The 17,425-nt window shown below is 49.5% G+C and overlaps 7 protein-coding genes across 7 annotated transcripts; 6 read left to right on the top strand and 1 right to left on the bottom strand.

The window, feature by feature from the left end:
• Nucleotides 1-494: 494 nt before the first annotated feature.
• On the top strand, nucleotides 495-1,316 carry VTN77DRAFT_3761 (uncharacterized protein; the record flags this gene model as incomplete). Its single annotated transcript, XM_069419745.1, has 3 exons — nucleotides 495-922; nucleotides 1,045-1,144; nucleotides 1,266-1,316. The coding sequence occupies 3 exons, from the start codon at nucleotides 495-497 to the stop codon at nucleotides 1,314-1,316; spliced, it is 579 nt and encodes a 192-aa protein (XP_069278111.1).
• A 719-nt stretch (nucleotides 1,317-2,035) lies between these two features.
• On the bottom strand, nucleotides 2,036-2,533 carry VTN77DRAFT_3762 (uncharacterized protein; the record flags this gene model as incomplete). Its single annotated transcript, XM_069419746.1, has 1 exon — nucleotides 2,036-2,533. The coding sequence occupies one exon, from the start codon at nucleotides 2,531-2,533 to the stop codon at nucleotides 2,036-2,038; it is 498 nt and encodes a 165-aa protein (XP_069278112.1).
• A 2,598-nt stretch (nucleotides 2,534-5,131) lies between these two features.
• VTN77DRAFT_3763 (uncharacterized protein) lies at nucleotides 5,132-5,456 on the top strand (the record flags this gene model as incomplete). Its single annotated transcript, XM_069419747.1, has 2 exons — nucleotides 5,132-5,154; nucleotides 5,207-5,456. The coding sequence occupies 2 exons, from the start codon at nucleotides 5,132-5,134 to the stop codon at nucleotides 5,454-5,456; spliced, it is 273 nt and encodes a 90-aa protein (XP_069278113.1).
• A 31-nt stretch (nucleotides 5,457-5,487) lies between these two features.
• On the top strand, nucleotides 5,488-6,247 carry VTN77DRAFT_3764 (uncharacterized protein; the record flags this gene model as incomplete). Its single annotated transcript, XM_069419748.1, has 2 exons — nucleotides 5,488-5,668; nucleotides 5,730-6,247. 2 exons carry the CDS (start codon nucleotides 5,488-5,490, stop codon nucleotides 6,245-6,247), a joined length of 699 nt encoding a protein of 232 aa, XP_069278114.1.
• Nucleotides 6,248-6,318: 71 nt separating this feature from the next.
• On the top strand, nucleotides 6,319-7,431 carry VTN77DRAFT_3765 (uncharacterized protein; the record flags this gene model as incomplete). Its single annotated transcript, XM_069419749.1, has 4 exons — nucleotides 6,319-6,420; nucleotides 6,477-6,793; nucleotides 6,851-7,269; nucleotides 7,325-7,431. The coding sequence occupies 4 exons, from the start codon at nucleotides 6,319-6,321 to the stop codon at nucleotides 7,429-7,431; spliced, it is 945 nt and encodes a 314-aa protein (XP_069278115.1).
• A 3,242-nt stretch (nucleotides 7,432-10,673) lies between these two features.
• On the top strand, nucleotides 10,674-13,691 carry VTN77DRAFT_3766 (uncharacterized protein; the record flags this gene model as incomplete). The annotated part of the gene is made up of 5 exons (XM_069419750.1): nucleotides 10,674-10,842; nucleotides 10,959-11,086; nucleotides 11,181-11,347; nucleotides 11,431-11,962; nucleotides 12,012-13,691. 5 exons carry the CDS (start codon nucleotides 10,674-10,676, stop codon nucleotides 13,689-13,691), a joined length of 2,676 nt encoding a protein of 891 aa, XP_069278116.1.
• A 546-nt stretch (nucleotides 13,692-14,237) lies between these two features.
• On the top strand, nucleotides 14,238-14,871 carry VTN77DRAFT_3767 (uncharacterized protein; the record flags this gene model as incomplete). The annotated part of the gene is made up of 2 exons (XM_069419751.1): nucleotides 14,238-14,309; nucleotides 14,398-14,871. 2 exons carry the CDS (start codon nucleotides 14,238-14,240, stop codon nucleotides 14,869-14,871), a joined length of 546 nt encoding a protein of 181 aa, XP_069278117.1.
• Between the last annotated feature and the right edge of the window lie 2,554 nt (nucleotides 14,872-17,425).

Genomic DNA, 17,425 nt, shown 5'->3' on the forward strand with positions numbered 1-17,425 from the left:
TAAAAAATAAAAGTAAAATAATTACCCAGGTGGCATACAATATTCTGATTCTACTGCGTTATTTCTCTGCACGCCTATCTATGACGTTGGACGGCAAGAGCAACCACTGGCAGCTGTACCAAAGTACGGAGTTCTCCGTATAGAGAGTGGGCATCTGCTCAATTGCTTTTAGTTTTTCTCCCTAGAGATATATTCCAGATGTGTGTACTTTTTCTTTGATGTTCTTTCAGGGCAAATTTGTTCTGCTGAGTCCAGAAAGTCCCTTTAGTTACTCCGTACTTCTCTCTCTGGCGCAACTCCGCATCGGAGAATCCCGACGCGGGGCATGTTGGCCATCAAGCAAAGCACAAAATATCACCATCTACATCTTTGTCTCGTCTAATTGATTGCATCTGATGAAACGTTGAAGAAGAATCCCAAAATATCCTGTATCCTTTCACTCTCACGATTGTCGTTCTCTTTATAAGAGCTGCCCCTCAAAATATAGATCAATCATGACTTCCTCGTCTTCTAACCCCACTCTCCCACCTATATCGTCACTCTCTTCCCTGCCCGTCGAGAAACAACTCCAAGTCCTCGACACCCTCTTCGAGCCCTCTCCCGAGCTTCATACTCTCATGGCTCCCGTGCTGGCGAACCAATCCTTTTCCTCGTACGATAGCTTGGTCGACGCTGTCGGCGGACGCATGTCCGCCCTCTCCCCGGCCAACTCCCCGCAAGACAAGCAAGTTCTGTACGGCATTCTGGGCTCCCACCCCCGTCTGGGAGCCTCATCGGCGGCAGCTCAAGCGCAATTGAGTGAGCTGAGCCGGAGAGAGCAGGCAAACATTAACGCGGGGAGTGACCAGGCTGAGGAGCAAGCTGCCAGACTGAGCGCGTTGAATCGGGAATATGAGGAGAAGTACCCGGGATTGAGATATGTGTATGTGAAACAAAAACCCCATTTGTTACTGAAATGACTTTTCTTTTTGCCTCTCAGTCAAAACTTTCCATTACAGCCATTCTGGGTCATAGTAACACGATGTCCGCCATTGGATAATGCAGAACCTTTGTCAATGGTCGAGGTCGAGACGTTATCATGCAAGATATGCGCCGTCGTATTGACCGCGGTGATATTGATCGGGAAGTGGAAGACAACATCCAGGTATGTACTGTTCTGTGCAGCATGAGGCATACTGCTCTTTAAATAAAAAAAGAAGTGCTTGCTTCTTTATTTGCCCGATGAAGTCGCTGCCTAATGCAATTGCTTTATCTGCCATTACTAGGCAATGTGCGACATCGCCAAGGACCGTGCGAAGAAGTTGCAGCAGCAGTAGCAGCATAAGCAACAGTCAACAGTCGTCATGAGAACCATTCTTGGCAGTGTGAAAGAAGTTCGAGTTGGTACGTAAGACCTGCAACTCAGGTGCCCACTTAAGCCCCAGTGCTGATACGTCGTGTATTCAGTATAGTATAGTACATCGGATTGACGTGGAGTGAAGTGAAGCGAAAAGAGAGGAAGAAAGCAAAGCCAAAGACAAAGTTGAAAAGGGACAAGAGACGAATCTATCCACATCCCCAATGAATGCGCAGATTCATCCTATGTATTGATTGTCCTCATTCCGTCGATTCTCCCTCGCGAGTCCACCGATTCCAGAACAGTAAGCTGTCAAACGCGGCAAGTGAGTCATGGTCGTCGAGAACCGGCTCCGACGGCTCGAGGAGGATGTTGTTGAAATCGCTGTAGACCAGCCCATGATTGTTGTGATTGCTGTGGTCAATCTCCTCGCCATCGCCATCATCGTCTCTACCGCTCTCAAAATAGCCGTCTTCGTTGTCGAAGATGCTGTAGTCATAGTTGATGAGACTTAATGGAGATGGCGGAAGGGGAATGTACTGTCTTCGTGGAGCGCCTGGAGACGAATGTCCGCTGTCACCAACAGCGGCGGCAGACTGCCAAGGACTTGTCTCAGAAACACATGGCTCAGTAACGTGACTCGACGAAGTAGACGAGACAAGCTTATTTTCATCCCTGACTGCGACTGAAGCTGCACGTTCAGAACCGGCTATGAACATGAGATGCGGCGCAACAGCATTCGGGGAAGACAACTGCGGAAGCACAACCGTGTTGGAGAGGAGACGCCGGAAGAATGTCTGCTGCGTCGCCCAATTCGCGACGCCACGGTTGCCTGTCCTTCAGCTGAAGCTCTCTTCGCTGCACCCGGTTCATGATGGCAGCTTTGTGGAGGGAACCTCTTCCCAGGACCTTTTGTCTCGCCCATACCGCAATCTTGGACGTTCCGCGGCTGACGATGTAAGTGGCCGGGATCGAGAACGGGGGACTGAGCCGGGAGGTAATCAGGAGCAAACGCAGACGACGTTTCTTCTTTGCGGCTTGGGATCTTTCGCCATCGATGTCGCTTGATAACCGCCGCCTTTTCATCGGTGGGACTTCTTGAGAATGCCCATTCTCGGGCGACACATTCTTCCTCGTAGAAGGAGAGGAAAGACCAAGAGCACCAGGAGACGGACCAGGATGATTGTTTCTGGCCATCACCACGCAGAGTCTACGGCGAAGGAATCGTTGGGTTGGTAGCTAATGTGTAAACGGACAACAGGCGACATTTTCCAAGGCTCTGCATGTTGTCAGTTCGAGTAACTTGAGACGCGGAGCCAGCACTTGTGAGACACTCGATTCCAGGAGCAGCCAAGAATGAAGAGAAACTTTTTTTTTCTTTTTCTCGCTCCTTCAGAGCACATAACTATGCACGTACTTTTTTTTTTTCGCACCGTTGGCCAAAAGGCGAGGCGATAAAGGAAAAATAAAAGAAAAAGAAAGGTCGCTGACAGGGGGGTGATCCTCTTTAAACGAGTTCTAGCTGTACTGTATACCAATTAAACGTTGCACATGCAAGGCACTTGTATGTACTCCGTACCCTGCAGAGGACCGCGTTGACAGCTCAGCAAATGGATCCAATCGGCAGACGCGCGAGAGAGAAAAAAAATAGTTCGCAACATACCGGTCGATCTAATTCAATCGCCATTAATTACCAGTCACTGGTCAATGGTCACAGCGGAGCACTACTGTAGAAATGTATGTATGTACATACATACCTAAATAGGAAAATGGACCAGATTGGGCACGTGGTCTACTATAGACCCAGCCGAGGATCGTGCTAATTAAATAATTTAATAATGGGTGGAGTTGAACTACCTGGAATTTGAAAGATCATAATCAGGTACTTATGAAGAAGTGTTTAGACACTCAAGCACAGTACAAAGTACATACATACAGACTAACATTCATCTGATCAACGATGAGGATAACCTTTTGTCCGTGTTCGTCCTTAAGGTTTGCTTCCATGAAGCCTATTATGGCTTCGGGATTGTCCAGCATCATTATCTGGTGAACTATTTCTCTGTTGTTTGCCCAGGCAAAAAGCAACGCGTTTCGGACTGCTGAAACCCAATTCCGGACAGTTTCCGAAGCATCAGGAATGAAGATGACACGTCGTCTTAAGTATACCAAGTAGCATGTGAGAGCAGCTAAAAGGTGAGATTTTACATAACCCTTGGTACCATACACCCACAACTCGTTATAACTTCGACCTATCTCCAGCTTCTTAACAGCGTTCAAGAGACGGCGAAAAATTTCACGTCCCATGAAATGGAAGTCTTTTCCCTTTTCCCCGTCAAACCTCGTAGGTATAAAAAGGGTAGATGGAAATGGTAGCGTGGTGTATTCCTCTGGGTTTGAAAACTTGTTTAACACATCATCAGCATCTTTGAACATGTCATCCAGCTGTTTCAGAACGACATCGTATCGAACAGCAGCTTTACGAGCCTGTTTGACCGCCTCAGCTATGGATATTTGTCAGTTGGTTTCCGCAATCCGAATGATGACCCAGTGGCACTTACGTCTGATTGTCTTTATCTCCTGTGATAGCTCCTGGAGGCGATAAGTGGCACTGTCGGATATGTCAAGTTGCCTAAACCAGCTGTCGTCCCGGCATAAGAATGCAGACCCGCTAAAATTATGATTTTTTTTTTCAAGTATGTGTCTGTCCCCTTTGGTGAGCAGACCCTCCATCAGTGGCTCCGCCCACTTGACAAGCGCTGAAGCATCCCAAGATAAAATGTCCTTAGCCGATGGGATAGCCTTTATAATATCGTCAGGGATAACTTCATCATTATTGGCTGATGCGGTCACATCTTCATCAGATTCGGTAAGATCTTCAAATTCGTCGGCTGATAGTGCGACATCTTCTATGTTAATATCCATAGCCATGACATTGAACGTGAGAAAGGCAAGATCGTTAGAGTAAGCTGGATTTATGACGAACTAAGATTGCGACAAGGATTGCAGGAGTTTTGTTGCCTACAGAGGGAGGGGTATGGAATGCTTGTATTTATCACAGGCAACTCGGCGGCAGCCATATGTGACGTGCTGTCACAACTTCTACTGACTAAGCACAAACGCGCCACCTGAAAACTTGAGGTTATTCAAATGGGCGCATTCAGAAGATGCAGTTTGATGATGGGACTCCTGAAGGGATCAGGCAAATCCGTGGCCTGTGACGCAAATTCAAAGGGGAATATGGATCCAAAGAGGATGGCAGTAGATGTCTCTACTGTATCTCTAGCAATGTATCTTGGAGAGTGTTGCATTTCGAAATCACATGAACTACTAACCATATTAGGTATGGATCAAACTCATGACTGACCCGCCGTACTAGGAATCTTTCCGGGGTATACCGGAATAGCTAGTACACTCCTTAGATGGGGACACATTCCATACGGAGTGAGTCAACTAGCTCTAGTTAGGATTAGCGCCTGCACTAACGGCGTTGGCAGGTTGTTTTCTCCATCGAGCCACACCAAAAGTGCATTTCTTGAATTGCCTAATAGTAAGATCCGCACCCTAACCTCCAAACAATCCAACACCCGAACACCACGTCAAAAACCCTCATATTGGATATTTTTGAGGGCTATCTACAGCACCCCTCAATAAGCCTGCCATTCATGTAGGTGAGATTGTAGCCCGGCTTCTACTGCTGCATCTGACTGCTTTTTGGCTTCAATTTCTGGCTCCCTAGCGTCTATACGCGCCTGTAAAGCCTTTGCCTCCTCGATAGCCTCCTTGATCTATATAATGCCTGCAAAATGCATATTTAGGTAAGTCGGGGGGTTGCCTCCTCCGGTTTAGCACGCTAAGATTTTGCCCGAGCGGGTTAAGCGTGGGCCTCGCTGCTTTGATAGACCTCGGACCTGCTCAGCTAGGTACTTTCAAGGCAACCCCAGGTTCCAAGAGACGTTGCCTAATGATACACCTTCCACTTTTTGCACCTTCCTGTTCGTGGCCAACATGCTCAGGACTTGCATCCCCAAGCATCAGGAATCATGCCATTCCGAAGCCAGTCACCACTTGCAGGTCGAGCTGGGGATGTGCCTGCCAGGCGATCAACGAGCTGTTATAAGGAAATAGAGCCTGCTCCAACATCTCGCATCATGAGCTCAGGCAGATGTACAGCAATTGTGACGACTGGCAGGCTGGGCATCCAATGTACCTGTACACGAGGGCGTTTCACTATTGCTCCGCATTCTACCCTCGAAGTGAGATGCCAGATATGTGACCATTTTCTCTCAGAGCATCAGGATGACATACATGCCGCTCTGTCTCCCGCTGAAGGTCTAACTTCTTTTGACGTCTCGGAGTTCTCTAAACAATCTGCTGACACGTTCATGCTCAGCACCGAGTCTTGCCCGTGAAGTCAACTATATCAGATGTCCTCGAAAAGCAACAGTTGAAGCGTTGTGGGAACGACTGCAGCAAGTAGCAGTTGTGCATGTTCGCGGAACTCCTGCGAGCGGAAAGTCTACACTCGCCCGATTGCTTGAGCAACATGTGCAGGACACTCAACCTCACATGCCCATATTCTCATGTAGCTGGGCAGAAAATCGGTTTGACATTGCGACACCATACCACATAACCCTCAACACCATTTTCGGGCGCTCCTACAGACCTCTCTATTGGGCGTCGACACGTCTACTCTTGATAATTGACGAGGCGCAGGGTTTTTACTCATACACGCCGTTGTGGAATCATTTGATCAAGGGGCTGTTACCTGAATCAGGGCCCCTCATCGTGCTGTTCTCGTCATACGGCTCACCGTCAAGCAGAACATTGGAATACCGTACACCCACTCCCTATCATACTTACTCGTGCTCAGAGAGTATCCCTTCAGCCCTCTGCGCCAGAAAACCCTGACATCGGGTTGTTTTTTACCCGACCTGAATTCGATGACACTGTCAACCGAGTGTGTGCATCTTATAGCGAACATGGACAGTTATTCGAATTATCATTTGAAGTCAAAGATTACAATTACCTGCGGTCAGCCAGCTGCTGTTAGGGCGATCCTAGATGGTTTGAGTTGCTCCCCAGTTAGTATCAACTACCGTTTTACTACACGTATGAGAAGCTGATCCTATCTCACCAGCTATATTGGTCCTTCCGCAAATCCTCGCAGCAGATACCTCTCGACAACGCGTTAGAGTTCCTGGAAAATGATCGCACCATGGTTTCATTGTTCGAAGATAGTCCGCATGGTTTCGTTCGTGGCTTGCCCACTGAAAAGGTGTTACGGGATAAGGCCATTGCGCAATTTCTGCGCAAAACAGTCGCTTCGAACGAATCAGAGGATGACCCCGAGACAAATAAGGCGCTCGACGTTTGTTATAGGAACGGCTGGCTACACGCCCAGCTCACTGCGGATGAGAGAACAGTTTATGTTTTCCCAACGAGGATCCATCGCAGGTATTCTTCATCTAGCTACCGATGGTTTCTTGATGATATGGTAACACCGATTTTTAGATACATGGAACACATGCTCTCTACCAAAGTTCCTCCCTTCCCACTTCGCCGCTTTCAGACGCTCAAAGATCTTTGCCTCGCTATTGTCCAGGAGTTTAAACCTGCCGCCCTGAGAGAAATCCACACAAGACCGCTTGAAGCGCAATACCAAGACGAATTCTACCGCGCCTGTTACGAACTGCTCGAGGGCCACTTATATCTCAATTCAGAGTGGACCGGCCAGAAAATTGGGGGCCGTGTGGACTTTTATGTGAGGCAAGTGCAGTGGGCCATAGAATGCCTTCGAGATGGCAACAATATTGAGGAACACATTGCAAGATTTTGTGAGGGAGGGAGGTACCACAAATGGATCCAGACTGGCGAGATACGGGAATACATCATCTTGGATTTTCGACGGATTCAGCCGTGCAAGAAGAGGAGTGCGTATCACCTCTGCCACCTTCAGAGGGAGGAATTTGTGACTAAACTCTCTAGGCAATGACAAACTCTACTACGTTGTTTTCTCCGAGGACTATACGTCTTATCAATTTTACAACGCGAATCTTGACGTGCTCGACCAGGGTGCTCTGCTCGGATCATGATACCCAGCACATGCTCCAAATGCCCTTACTTCTGGAGAAAACGCTGATTCTAAGTGAGTTTCAAGCATTGCCAGCGGGCTGGCGTTCCACGTGCCGATATTCGTCTTATGTCGAAATAGGTCATCAAGATGAAAGCCTATGATGGCACTGGTGTGTTTGAGGAAAATCAGAGCAGTGTTAAGCTGCACTCCATTGTGCTGTAAGTCACCGCAATGTCCCATTTGTCTCATAATTACTATCACTCCTTATTGGTTTGCAACTGCCATTCAAGATGGTTTGCATTGTTGGTCGTTGAGGTTTCAGGTTCATCATCAAGGGACATGTCCAGTTGAGCAAAGACAGTCAGGGCGGACTATTCGGACTCATTGGTGCTCACCTACATATGAAATTAGTATGCTTAGACAATTAATGGCTATCGGAGTGTTTGACTGTGGGCAATACTTTTAGCCCTGAATTTTCAGCCTCAGTCCTTCTGAAAAAGGATGCGAATGTCCAAACAGACCTTCCTGGATACCTGATAACCTTTTATTGACTGTGCAGTTGAACGTTCCACAACACACGCTGTGAACCTTATCAGGAACCGGCCACAGTACACCCAAGCCTGTAAGATCCAGGTGCTACGGGGACATGTCAGGCTCAATGATATGAGCAAGAAGATCGATTCTGAAGCTATCTAAGTGCGCCTATCTGAGGGGGTTAGAACTGACAAGGAAAGAAGAAACTCTCGCGGTAGGGGTGCTAAGTGTGTTACAACTGTTATGATTATTATTGGCTGACAAGTATAGTACCATAGTTAAATATAAGGACTACGCATACAAGGTCTATAGCTAAAGCCGAAGTAGCAGATCTGTATTTCTGCTTCCCTGCAAGACTTACACTTGGCACATACACAAGAAAAAAGACACCTTGGAGAGAATTTAATTTACTGAGGTTAGTATCTTGGGAACATTCCGAATACAAAAGGGAGGGAGAGAGAATGGAGAGTGAGATTCCAATCACAACTCAACGTCCCAGGGGAAGTACCTCGATCTCCTCCGAATCTATTTCGTCCTTAACAATGGCATTCCCCACTTCAAAGATCCTGACCGTCAAGAAGACCCTGCCAGCAATGTTCAAATCAATTGAAGTCTTCGGGGTAAGAGAGATTTGTGCAGTACCAAGCCCGCTCGCAGTATGAGTCACTTCTTGTATCTCGCAGAATTGAGCATACAGTGGGTGCCCTGGAATCGGGTTTCCGCGAATATCAGTGCCCTTGAGCTCGATGTCGACCTGAAATACCTGTCCCTGATAGAGTCGCCAGTCGATATTTGGAATTGGACGTTCTTGGAGTGTGAATAAAAATGGAGCCAGTCGTGCAGTTCGATGGACAATTGTTGCTGCTGGCCCACCTGAGATCTGTATGGTCCTGAAAGGTCCTGGAGGTGGTACAGGAATCCATGCGACGCCTCGATCGGATGTGAGAGGAAGGGGTGCGGCCATGATGTCGAATTTCAGTAAGGTCTGCCAATGCTAGCTTAGGGGAAGAAAGGAAAAGCTACCAACAGAGGGTTCTAGAGGTCAATATAGCAACGGTAGGGTAGTTCCTGCCGGCAGATGAGCAATCTCTCTGGCATATCCTTTATTTTTCCCAATATCCAAGATCGTTGACTGTATAGACGTCCTGTGGTGGTGGGTATGTGCCGGATATGCTGACAGATCTTCCAAGGAGGTTGGAGATGTTGATATCTGGCAGATATAGGCAGTCTCGATCAATCTCTTCGGTATCTTCCTTCCGATTTTTAATATCTAGCCGACCTGCGCCGTCACAGGGGACATTCCATTCTAATAAGGACCGTCTTGTAGGTGAAAGAGGGGGCAGTCTTTGCCATTGTTTATATGCTTTGGCTGGAAGAAGAACGGACATACTCCCCTCAATATATCACGTTGTCTTTCTTTAGGAGGGACAAAGAATAAGATCGGATAGACAAAGGTATTAAATAAAGATTGAACAAAGAGACAAAAAATAATAGATCGCTGTAAGGGAATCAATTATATTATTATTTTTACAAAGTAACATCGTCATGATCATGAGAAAAGTGGAGCGAGCTACAGCACTGGACGTCTTCATAGTACGTTGACAACAATTAATATGTCGACCTCTTCCAGACAAAAGATTATGTCAGATATAGATAGGTATTGATTGATGCAACACACCAGAGCAAGTGCTGGATGGATATTTCAAGGTATGCTGGTTGCAAGAACGGTAAGACTATATATATAGAGCAGGACGAACTAAGAATATTTAACGACAAAGTATCTAGATAGTCAGGTCAGATACAAGCTTTTTACAGGTCTCGCTTTGCTCAACTGGTTTAAATAGAAAATATCACCTGAAAATTCTATGCCTGGAACTTTTGTACAGTACATATCTACTACGATTTATAATTTTATCATCTACTTCCCCGGCGGGCTTCCTCCCCATCTTCCTTGCCATATTCTTCGCTACGATTCTCGTCATATCCCGTACCAGTATGCAATCCTTTTGCCGATTTGTATATCTCTTGCTAATAGGAGGTGGGCAGATTTCATGAATACACATTTCCATTATAATAGAGGGGATTATATATTCCCCCCCCAACATATACCTATTATTGACATTTCCGACTTCGCCAATCACATCCAACTATGGCCGATTCTTCGTTGATCTTTCTCCTATCACTTAATTACCTGGTTGTAATTAGTAATCAGATCGTGCCCGGAATAGGTAGGTCCTGGTTATGCTGCATGTGACGAATTTCCATCCTGATTATCATAGTGAAGACTGAATCGAGAGCATTGTTGATGCACCTGACATGCGCGCTTGACCTTGGCACGTGGCTCGTTCTATAGAGGAGTCCGGAGTTAAGGGTAATCCCGTACAGCATGTTATCGTCCAGCACAAGATTAATAATTTATGCCTGCCTCGATTCAACGGATAAATAGTAAATAGCTTTGAGTGGCAGGAGGCTGCTAACAGTTCATTATTACTGTCCCAGACAACTAATTAATTAAACGACACTGGAGAAATTAACCCCACCGTCACCTCCGGAGCTTGATGTCACTGGCATTGGAACCTTCCGGACCTTCCAGATAAACCGGCCTTTTTCTGGAACCGCGCTTTCTCCCGCCGTCCTCCATCTGAGAAATTTCTACGATTGAATGGTCATTGATTCTGGGAAACACTGCTATGTGTACCATTCACCGCCCCCAAGAACTCCTCCAGCATGGCGGAGGTCTCCACTGCAGTCAAGGCGTCCGACGTGAATAGTCGCGACCGCCCGAATCCGCTCCCTCGAGCCGCAACCTCGCCCGTCGAGCCCGGATCGTCCGGCAGCAACAGCACCGATGCCTTCAAGTCGACCCTCGTCAAGGCTGCGCACACTACTCCAATCGGTATGCGATGCAACAAGATGAATTTCCTATCTTATTGGAAGCGACTTTATATAGACCGGACATTGCCTGTGGATGCTTTTTTGGCTGACGATTGAAACGTGTCTTCTCACCTACAGGAGCCACGAATGTCGCACACGTCTACGGAGACGGGAAAGATGCACGCAAGAGTCTTACAGCGCAGTCCGATGCGTCACCTGATGACTTGCTCGGATCGTCCCAGGGCGCGATCGACCCCCTCTCACAGGTATGCCGCCTAGCTCCAGATCCACTCAATAGTATATCGTGGCTAGTAAAGAAGATCGGCTGGAATAATCTGCTGACGCTCCCTACGCACCCAGCACATCCTCAAACGTACGCAGACGGACAAGTCGATCTCATCGAAGCTTCGATCGCATGGCCCGGATGCGGGCGGACCAGACGGGGCTTCCAAGCTGAGCGCGACAGAACAGGGCGCTTCGCGGGGTGACATAATATCTGGGACTCTGAAGAATACGAAAGACAAAAAGTACGCTGTGAAACCTATAGTGTCCTGGCGATCTGCACACCGCCACGGAATCCACTGCTTCTAACGGTCTTCCGGGAATATAGGAAAGGCGTTTCGTTTCTCAGTCGCTTTATCGGCACCAAGAAGAAAGACCAGTTCTCCGAGTCGAACGACAATGCATCGGACCTTCAAGACGACGGAACAAATGGCATGGATGAAATATTTGCGCACCCCGTAGGGTTCATCCCGCGATTTCCTCCACCGCCGAAATATATCAAGGTCAGGGCCCATTACAAGAAACAGAGGACGTTCGACCGGGTCTTCCTGGCACAAGAACTTCGTGGGACCGATGAGACATCCGCGGGGGAGGCAGATTCCGTGTCGACGAACCAGAAGGCCATCTGGGCGCTGGAGTTCTCAAAGGATGGGAAATACTTAGCAGCCGCTGGCCAAGATAAGACCGTGAGCGTGTGGGCGGTCATCACAAATTCAGAGGATCGGGAAGCGCATGAACAGGAAGAAGACGAGGCCAAGGGTGAAGAAGGATGGAGATTGACTGCGCCCGTGTTCAAGTCGAAACCGATTCGGGAGTACAAGGGGCACACGGGGAGCGTGCTGGACTTGAGTTGGAGCAAGGTATGCATACAATTGACGAACTCGGAACATGCGATACTAACGGAGCTAGAATAACTTTCTTCTCTCTTCGTCCATGGATAGGACGGTTCGTTTGTGGCATGTGAGCAGGGCAGAGTGTCTCTGCTGTTTCCAACACAGCGATTTCGTCACCTCCATTCAGTTCCATCCCCGAGATGATCGCTTCTTCCTCGCCGGATCGCTGGACTCGAAGCTCCGGCTGTGGAGCATCCCGGACAAGAGCGTGGCTTTCTGGGCGACAGTCCCCGACATGATCACGGCCGTCGCCTTTACGCCTGACGGCAAACATTCGATTGCTGGGTGTCTGAACGGTCTCTGTACGCTGTACGAGACGGATGGTCTGAAGGCCACTGCGCAGGTTCATGTGCGTTCCGCTCGGGGACGGAATGCCAAGGGCAGCAAGATTACCGGCATCGATACGATTACTCAACCTCCCAACGATCCAAAGGGAGAAGTGAAGCTTTTGATCACGAGTAACGACTCCCGCATCCGACTCTACAATTTCCGGGATCGCAGCCTCGAGGCCAAATACCGGGGCAACGAAAACACCACCAGCCAGATCCGCGCCTCGTTTAGTGACGACGGAAAACATATCATCTGTGGTAGTGAGGACCGTCGAACCTACATCTGGCCGACGGGGTCAGTTGAGAAGGAGCCTGATAAGCGCGCTGTCGAGGTGCTGGAAACGCGCACTGCCATCGTGACGTGTGCCGTCATGGCTCCGACGTCGACGAAGCAGCTCCTGGGTTTCTCGGGCGACCCGCTCTACGATCTTTGCAATCCGCCTCCGATCACTCTGGTCAGCCAGACGGAGTCGGTGAAGCCGAACGGGCAACAGGACAGAAAATCAGAGGAACTTACAGCCCGGGCAAATGACGCATTGAAATTCCAAGACTCACCGGCGTACCTGGCGCGTTCGACCCATCCGGGTGGCAACATCATCATCGCGGCTGACTACTTGGGGAGGATCAAAGTCTTCCGCCAGGATTGCGCCTACAACAAACGACCTAGCGACTGGGACGCCAATTCCACTTTCTCTCGGAAGCTCCTGGGTCGGTCGAACTCGGGCCGCTATAGCGTTGCATCATCGATTGGCCGCGAATCCAAGACGCCTTCGGAGAGGATCCTGGCCTGGCGGAGTTCCATCATCGGGACCGAGCTTGCCAGTGTCAACTCGCGCGATCTGCGGCCAGGAAGCTCATCTCCTCGAAAGTCGCTCAGTCGGCGGTCGCGCTATTCTAGCCCGGTGCGGAGTCCTGGCACAACGAAGAGCGAGTCGGGTTATGAAACCCCTCGATCGCGTTCGTCCCTTGGCAGCCGCGGTTCCGACAGGAATGAGTCTAAACCGAGCGTGCTTGAGGGAATGCCAGAACCACAGTCACCAGAGATTCGTCAGGACCTGGATGAGGATCCTACGCCTGGGTTCACGGAGACTGGCCAGAGCAACGCCTTTTGGATGAAAGCCACGCAAGCGATTCAATCGGCCAACACGCAGGGACTGTTGCATCCAAACGACCTCCAAAACGGGCGTCGGAGGTCGAGTGTTCCGAGCGCTCTGAGCAGCGACTTGAGTTCGCTGAGTGGCGATCCCGACGAGGGGGAAGTTCTGCGGTGCACGCTCTGTCGAGGGACGAATTTCCGAGCGACGAAGACACGAGGGGGGAGGCAGAAGCTGGTGTGTGTGAAGTGCAACACACCACAGGTGACGTGATGCCTCTGTAGCATGACTTGTTGATGTCTTGACCTGTTGATCGATTGGATCAGCATGGCATGTACAATTTATTTGATACGTATCTGCACATATTTGCATTAGCACATCGACCTATGAGTTGACATGACATGACTATGAACGTGATGACTTGCGACTTGTACAGTATATAGTTGCTAGTCATCTAATCAGTTGAATATATATGAAGCGCATACAAAAAATGGCAATAACTTTGAAGAGTTGAATTGCAACTGTGGAGCGTACCTATACTATACCTAGCATGGATATGTAGATATACCTATAGTTGACTTCTGCGGAACGTCTGTGAGATGCCAAGACAGCCGCACTGGATTTGCCAACTCCGACATGAGATCTCCCCGCACATTTCACAAATCACCACTGAACAGAACGAAGAAACAACAGACAATTTGCAGCTTGAATGTTTTTACTATATTGCAATATCCATGAAATCAAACCTTTGAAGCTTTTTGTCATTTCAGTCACTGGAGATTGAATCACGAACACGGTTAATTCTCGAGAGGCCACAAGATGCCATACCTTCCGACATTGCAGGCCTTTCTGGAGCAGTCCTCCTTGCTGCTGGAGGCGTATCCTGACGATGTACGTGAAACAGAACGGTCTCGGTTATCAATCCTGGGCTTACCTAGTCAATTGTCATGCGATTTAACCGAATGCTGACTGCCACCAGACCCGAATCACCACCAAATACAGCTACCCTTCCCACCTACCCAGCAGCTCGACGAAATCGTCCTCGAAAAAAGCCTCCAAGACAGCGAATGCATCGACGGAAACGCCGGCAGACTCCCAGACGCCTGCCGCAGCTACTGCCCCCATCGCGACGCTCACGTTCAAGACCTACAACCCTGCTACGGGGATCTGTCTCAAGTACCGGACCAATAAAGCCGCCGAAGTTGGTCGGTTGATATCTGGATTGGGGAAGTTGGCGAGTGGGGCGAAAATTTCTGATCTGACGACGGCAACAACAACGACGACAGCCGCAGCTACAGCTACGGCTGCTGCTGCTACTACTGGCGATGTGGAGATGACGGATGTGCCTGCCACAGCGGATGAGACCGCTGAAGTCACCACGACGGCTGCGAAAGCTGATGCGGGCGGCAAAGGGGGGAAGGCGAAGAAGAAGAGTGGGAAGGGGAAGCGATGAGATGACACTAGGCTATGTGTTGGATCTGGACAGAAGTCTGGCAGGGAGGATCGAGATGTCCTGCAGGATTCTCCTGGTTTTTGCGCGAGATTACAGGTCTATCATCCTGGAGAATAAGCACGAGACGGCATTCAGTCTCGTAGCTGTTGCTATTGCTTAGACCTCTCCCTGCGGTGGATGATAGACGGTCTGATGACGACCGGTCTCGATGAGATGAATCCTTACTCTCAGCAAAGAGACTGAGGCGATGAACCTGAAGTCTGGAATCTGCGAACTACAGCTGAGACAGTCGACTTGATGTATTAATGTATCAGTGAGGCAGTGACCAGGATAGTGCATGATATGATATGATGCCCTTGTTAATGAATGAGACAGTCGACCTGAGACGAGACAAGACAAGACAAGACACCTGCTCTACTCCGTACAGTACATTCTGTTCTCGAAAAGCATAAGCATCTTATAAGAAGTGGGTAATGACACTATGGAAGGAAATTCGTGAGAAAAGAATTCGTATTTCTTTGTCATGTCTTCCCATCAGTCTCGACTCCTGGATAGGATTATTATTATTGTTATTAACTATTATACGAATTGACTCCCGCACAGACAATTGAACTCAACCAAAGTCTGAACGCGTCTGCCACAGTGGTATGTCAATATCCACCAAGGGATGATATTTCATAAGATGTCTCATTGTAACACTGTATAATAAGCTTATTCTATCCTTGTGACACGGCTAATAATAAGCATCCCCATTCCCCCGGCTGTGGATGTACTGGGCAGTAGTAACTACCTCTAATTAACTCAGAATGGGCAGTGTCATAGTACTCGTACTTGGTACTCCATACATCCCAGTGGTTTATTTATTATCTAGTAGGGTTGAAACCAAGATGGGGGCCAAAAGACGATCACTGATGGGCCGGCAATGGCATGCAGCGTCCACTTTATTTACCTAGGTATTTAACTTTTGGCCCCTCCAGTTCAGATCGGGATGATTGATTGCTGGAGTGGATTAATTAGGGCCTACTTGGGCTAAGGCCAACATACCAGTCAGTACAGTACCTACTACCAGCTACGGAGTGGACCTAGGTAGTAGGTACTCTACTTCTTTGATACTTTCAGCCTGCATTCCTGTCCCCAATTTTCTTTTCTTTCTTGTCAATTGATTGGAGTCATTGTTCTCTCCCCACAGGCAATACTTCCAGGAGCATGGGCATGGGCATGATGCGCTGCTGTAGGTCGGCTATAATCTATCAGCTCCCCCGCCTCTTACCGAACCGAACTGTGGAGCTATGCAGGTCGACGTGACGTAGAGGCTGCACAGGATCCGAGTCAATTGCTATTAATATTATTAATATTTTGCCGGTGAATTCTTGATAAAGCGGAGTATCAGTTATAACCCCGCAGCTTCAATTCCTGCCTGTCTACCTACCTACCTACCTACCTGCCTGTCTGTCAGACTGTCTGCTACCAGACTGCTAACAATGCTGGGCAGAACACGCTTCTCGCAGTGCCTGCGCAAGGCAGGCTCGCCGCAGACGCAGACGAGAGTCCTGAGCAGCCATGCCTTGCCGCGACTACGGAGTCCGCTCGCTCTCACCAGAGCTCCGTCAATGTCACTGACGCTGACCAGCCCAGCTCCTACAACCGCTCTTATTCCTACTTCACCATCACCATTACAACTCCAGCGCTGGCAATCATCAGCTTCTGCTCCCGCCTACCCAGTCTGGCAACCTCCTACCAAAGGCATCCTCTCCATCCTGCCCCCGTCGTGGGTGCCCTACGCGGAATTGATGCGAATCGAAAAGCCAGGCGGGTTGTATGGCTTCTACTTCCCCTACCTCATTGGCCTCAGCTACGCCGCCTGCATCGCCCAGCCGGTCATCTCGCCGACCTTCCTGCTCAACACCAGCGCGGCGTTTCTCGTCTGGAACGTCTTCCTGCGGGGCGCGGCCTGCGTGATCAACGACAACTTCGACCGCGAGTTCGACCGGCAGGTCGCCCGGTGCCAGCTGCGTCCGATCGCCCGCGGTGCAGTGACGCCCTTCCAGGGCCATGTCTTCTACTGGGCTCTGACGACCATCGGCGCGGGTCTGGTGTCGCAATTCCCACACGCGACGCAGTGTTTCTGGCACGCCATCCCCATCCACGCGCTGGTCAGCCTGTACCCGCTGGCGAAGCGCTGGACCGACTTCCCGCAGGTCGTCCTGAGCATCCCGCTGTCGTGGGCGGTGTTCATGTCGTGCTCGGCGCTGGGCGTGGAGCCGTTCACGATGCAGGACACGGCACTGGCGCTGGCGACGACGAGCCTGGCAGCGTCGCAGGCGGTCTGGATCGTGATTTTCGACTACGTGAATGCCGTTCAGGACACAGTCGATGATATTAAGGCTGGAGTGCGCTCCATGGCAGTCCGGTACCGCGACACCTTCGCCTTCATCTCGGTCCTGGGCACAGCGCAGGTCGGCTTGCTGGTGGCGGCGGGCTGGCTGGCGGGGCTGTCCCCGATCTACTACACTGTCGCCTGCGGCGGGAATGCGCTGTGGCTGGCCATCATGGC

Source organism: Rasamsonia byssochlamydoides, assembly GCF_041956645.1.
Source record: "Rasamsonia byssochlamydoides strain NRRL 3658 unplaced genomic scaffold VTN77scaffold_27, whole genome shotgun sequence".
NCBI classification, from domain to species: Eukaryota; Fungi; Ascomycota; class Eurotiomycetes; order Eurotiales; family Trichocomaceae; genus Rasamsonia; species Rasamsonia byssochlamydoides.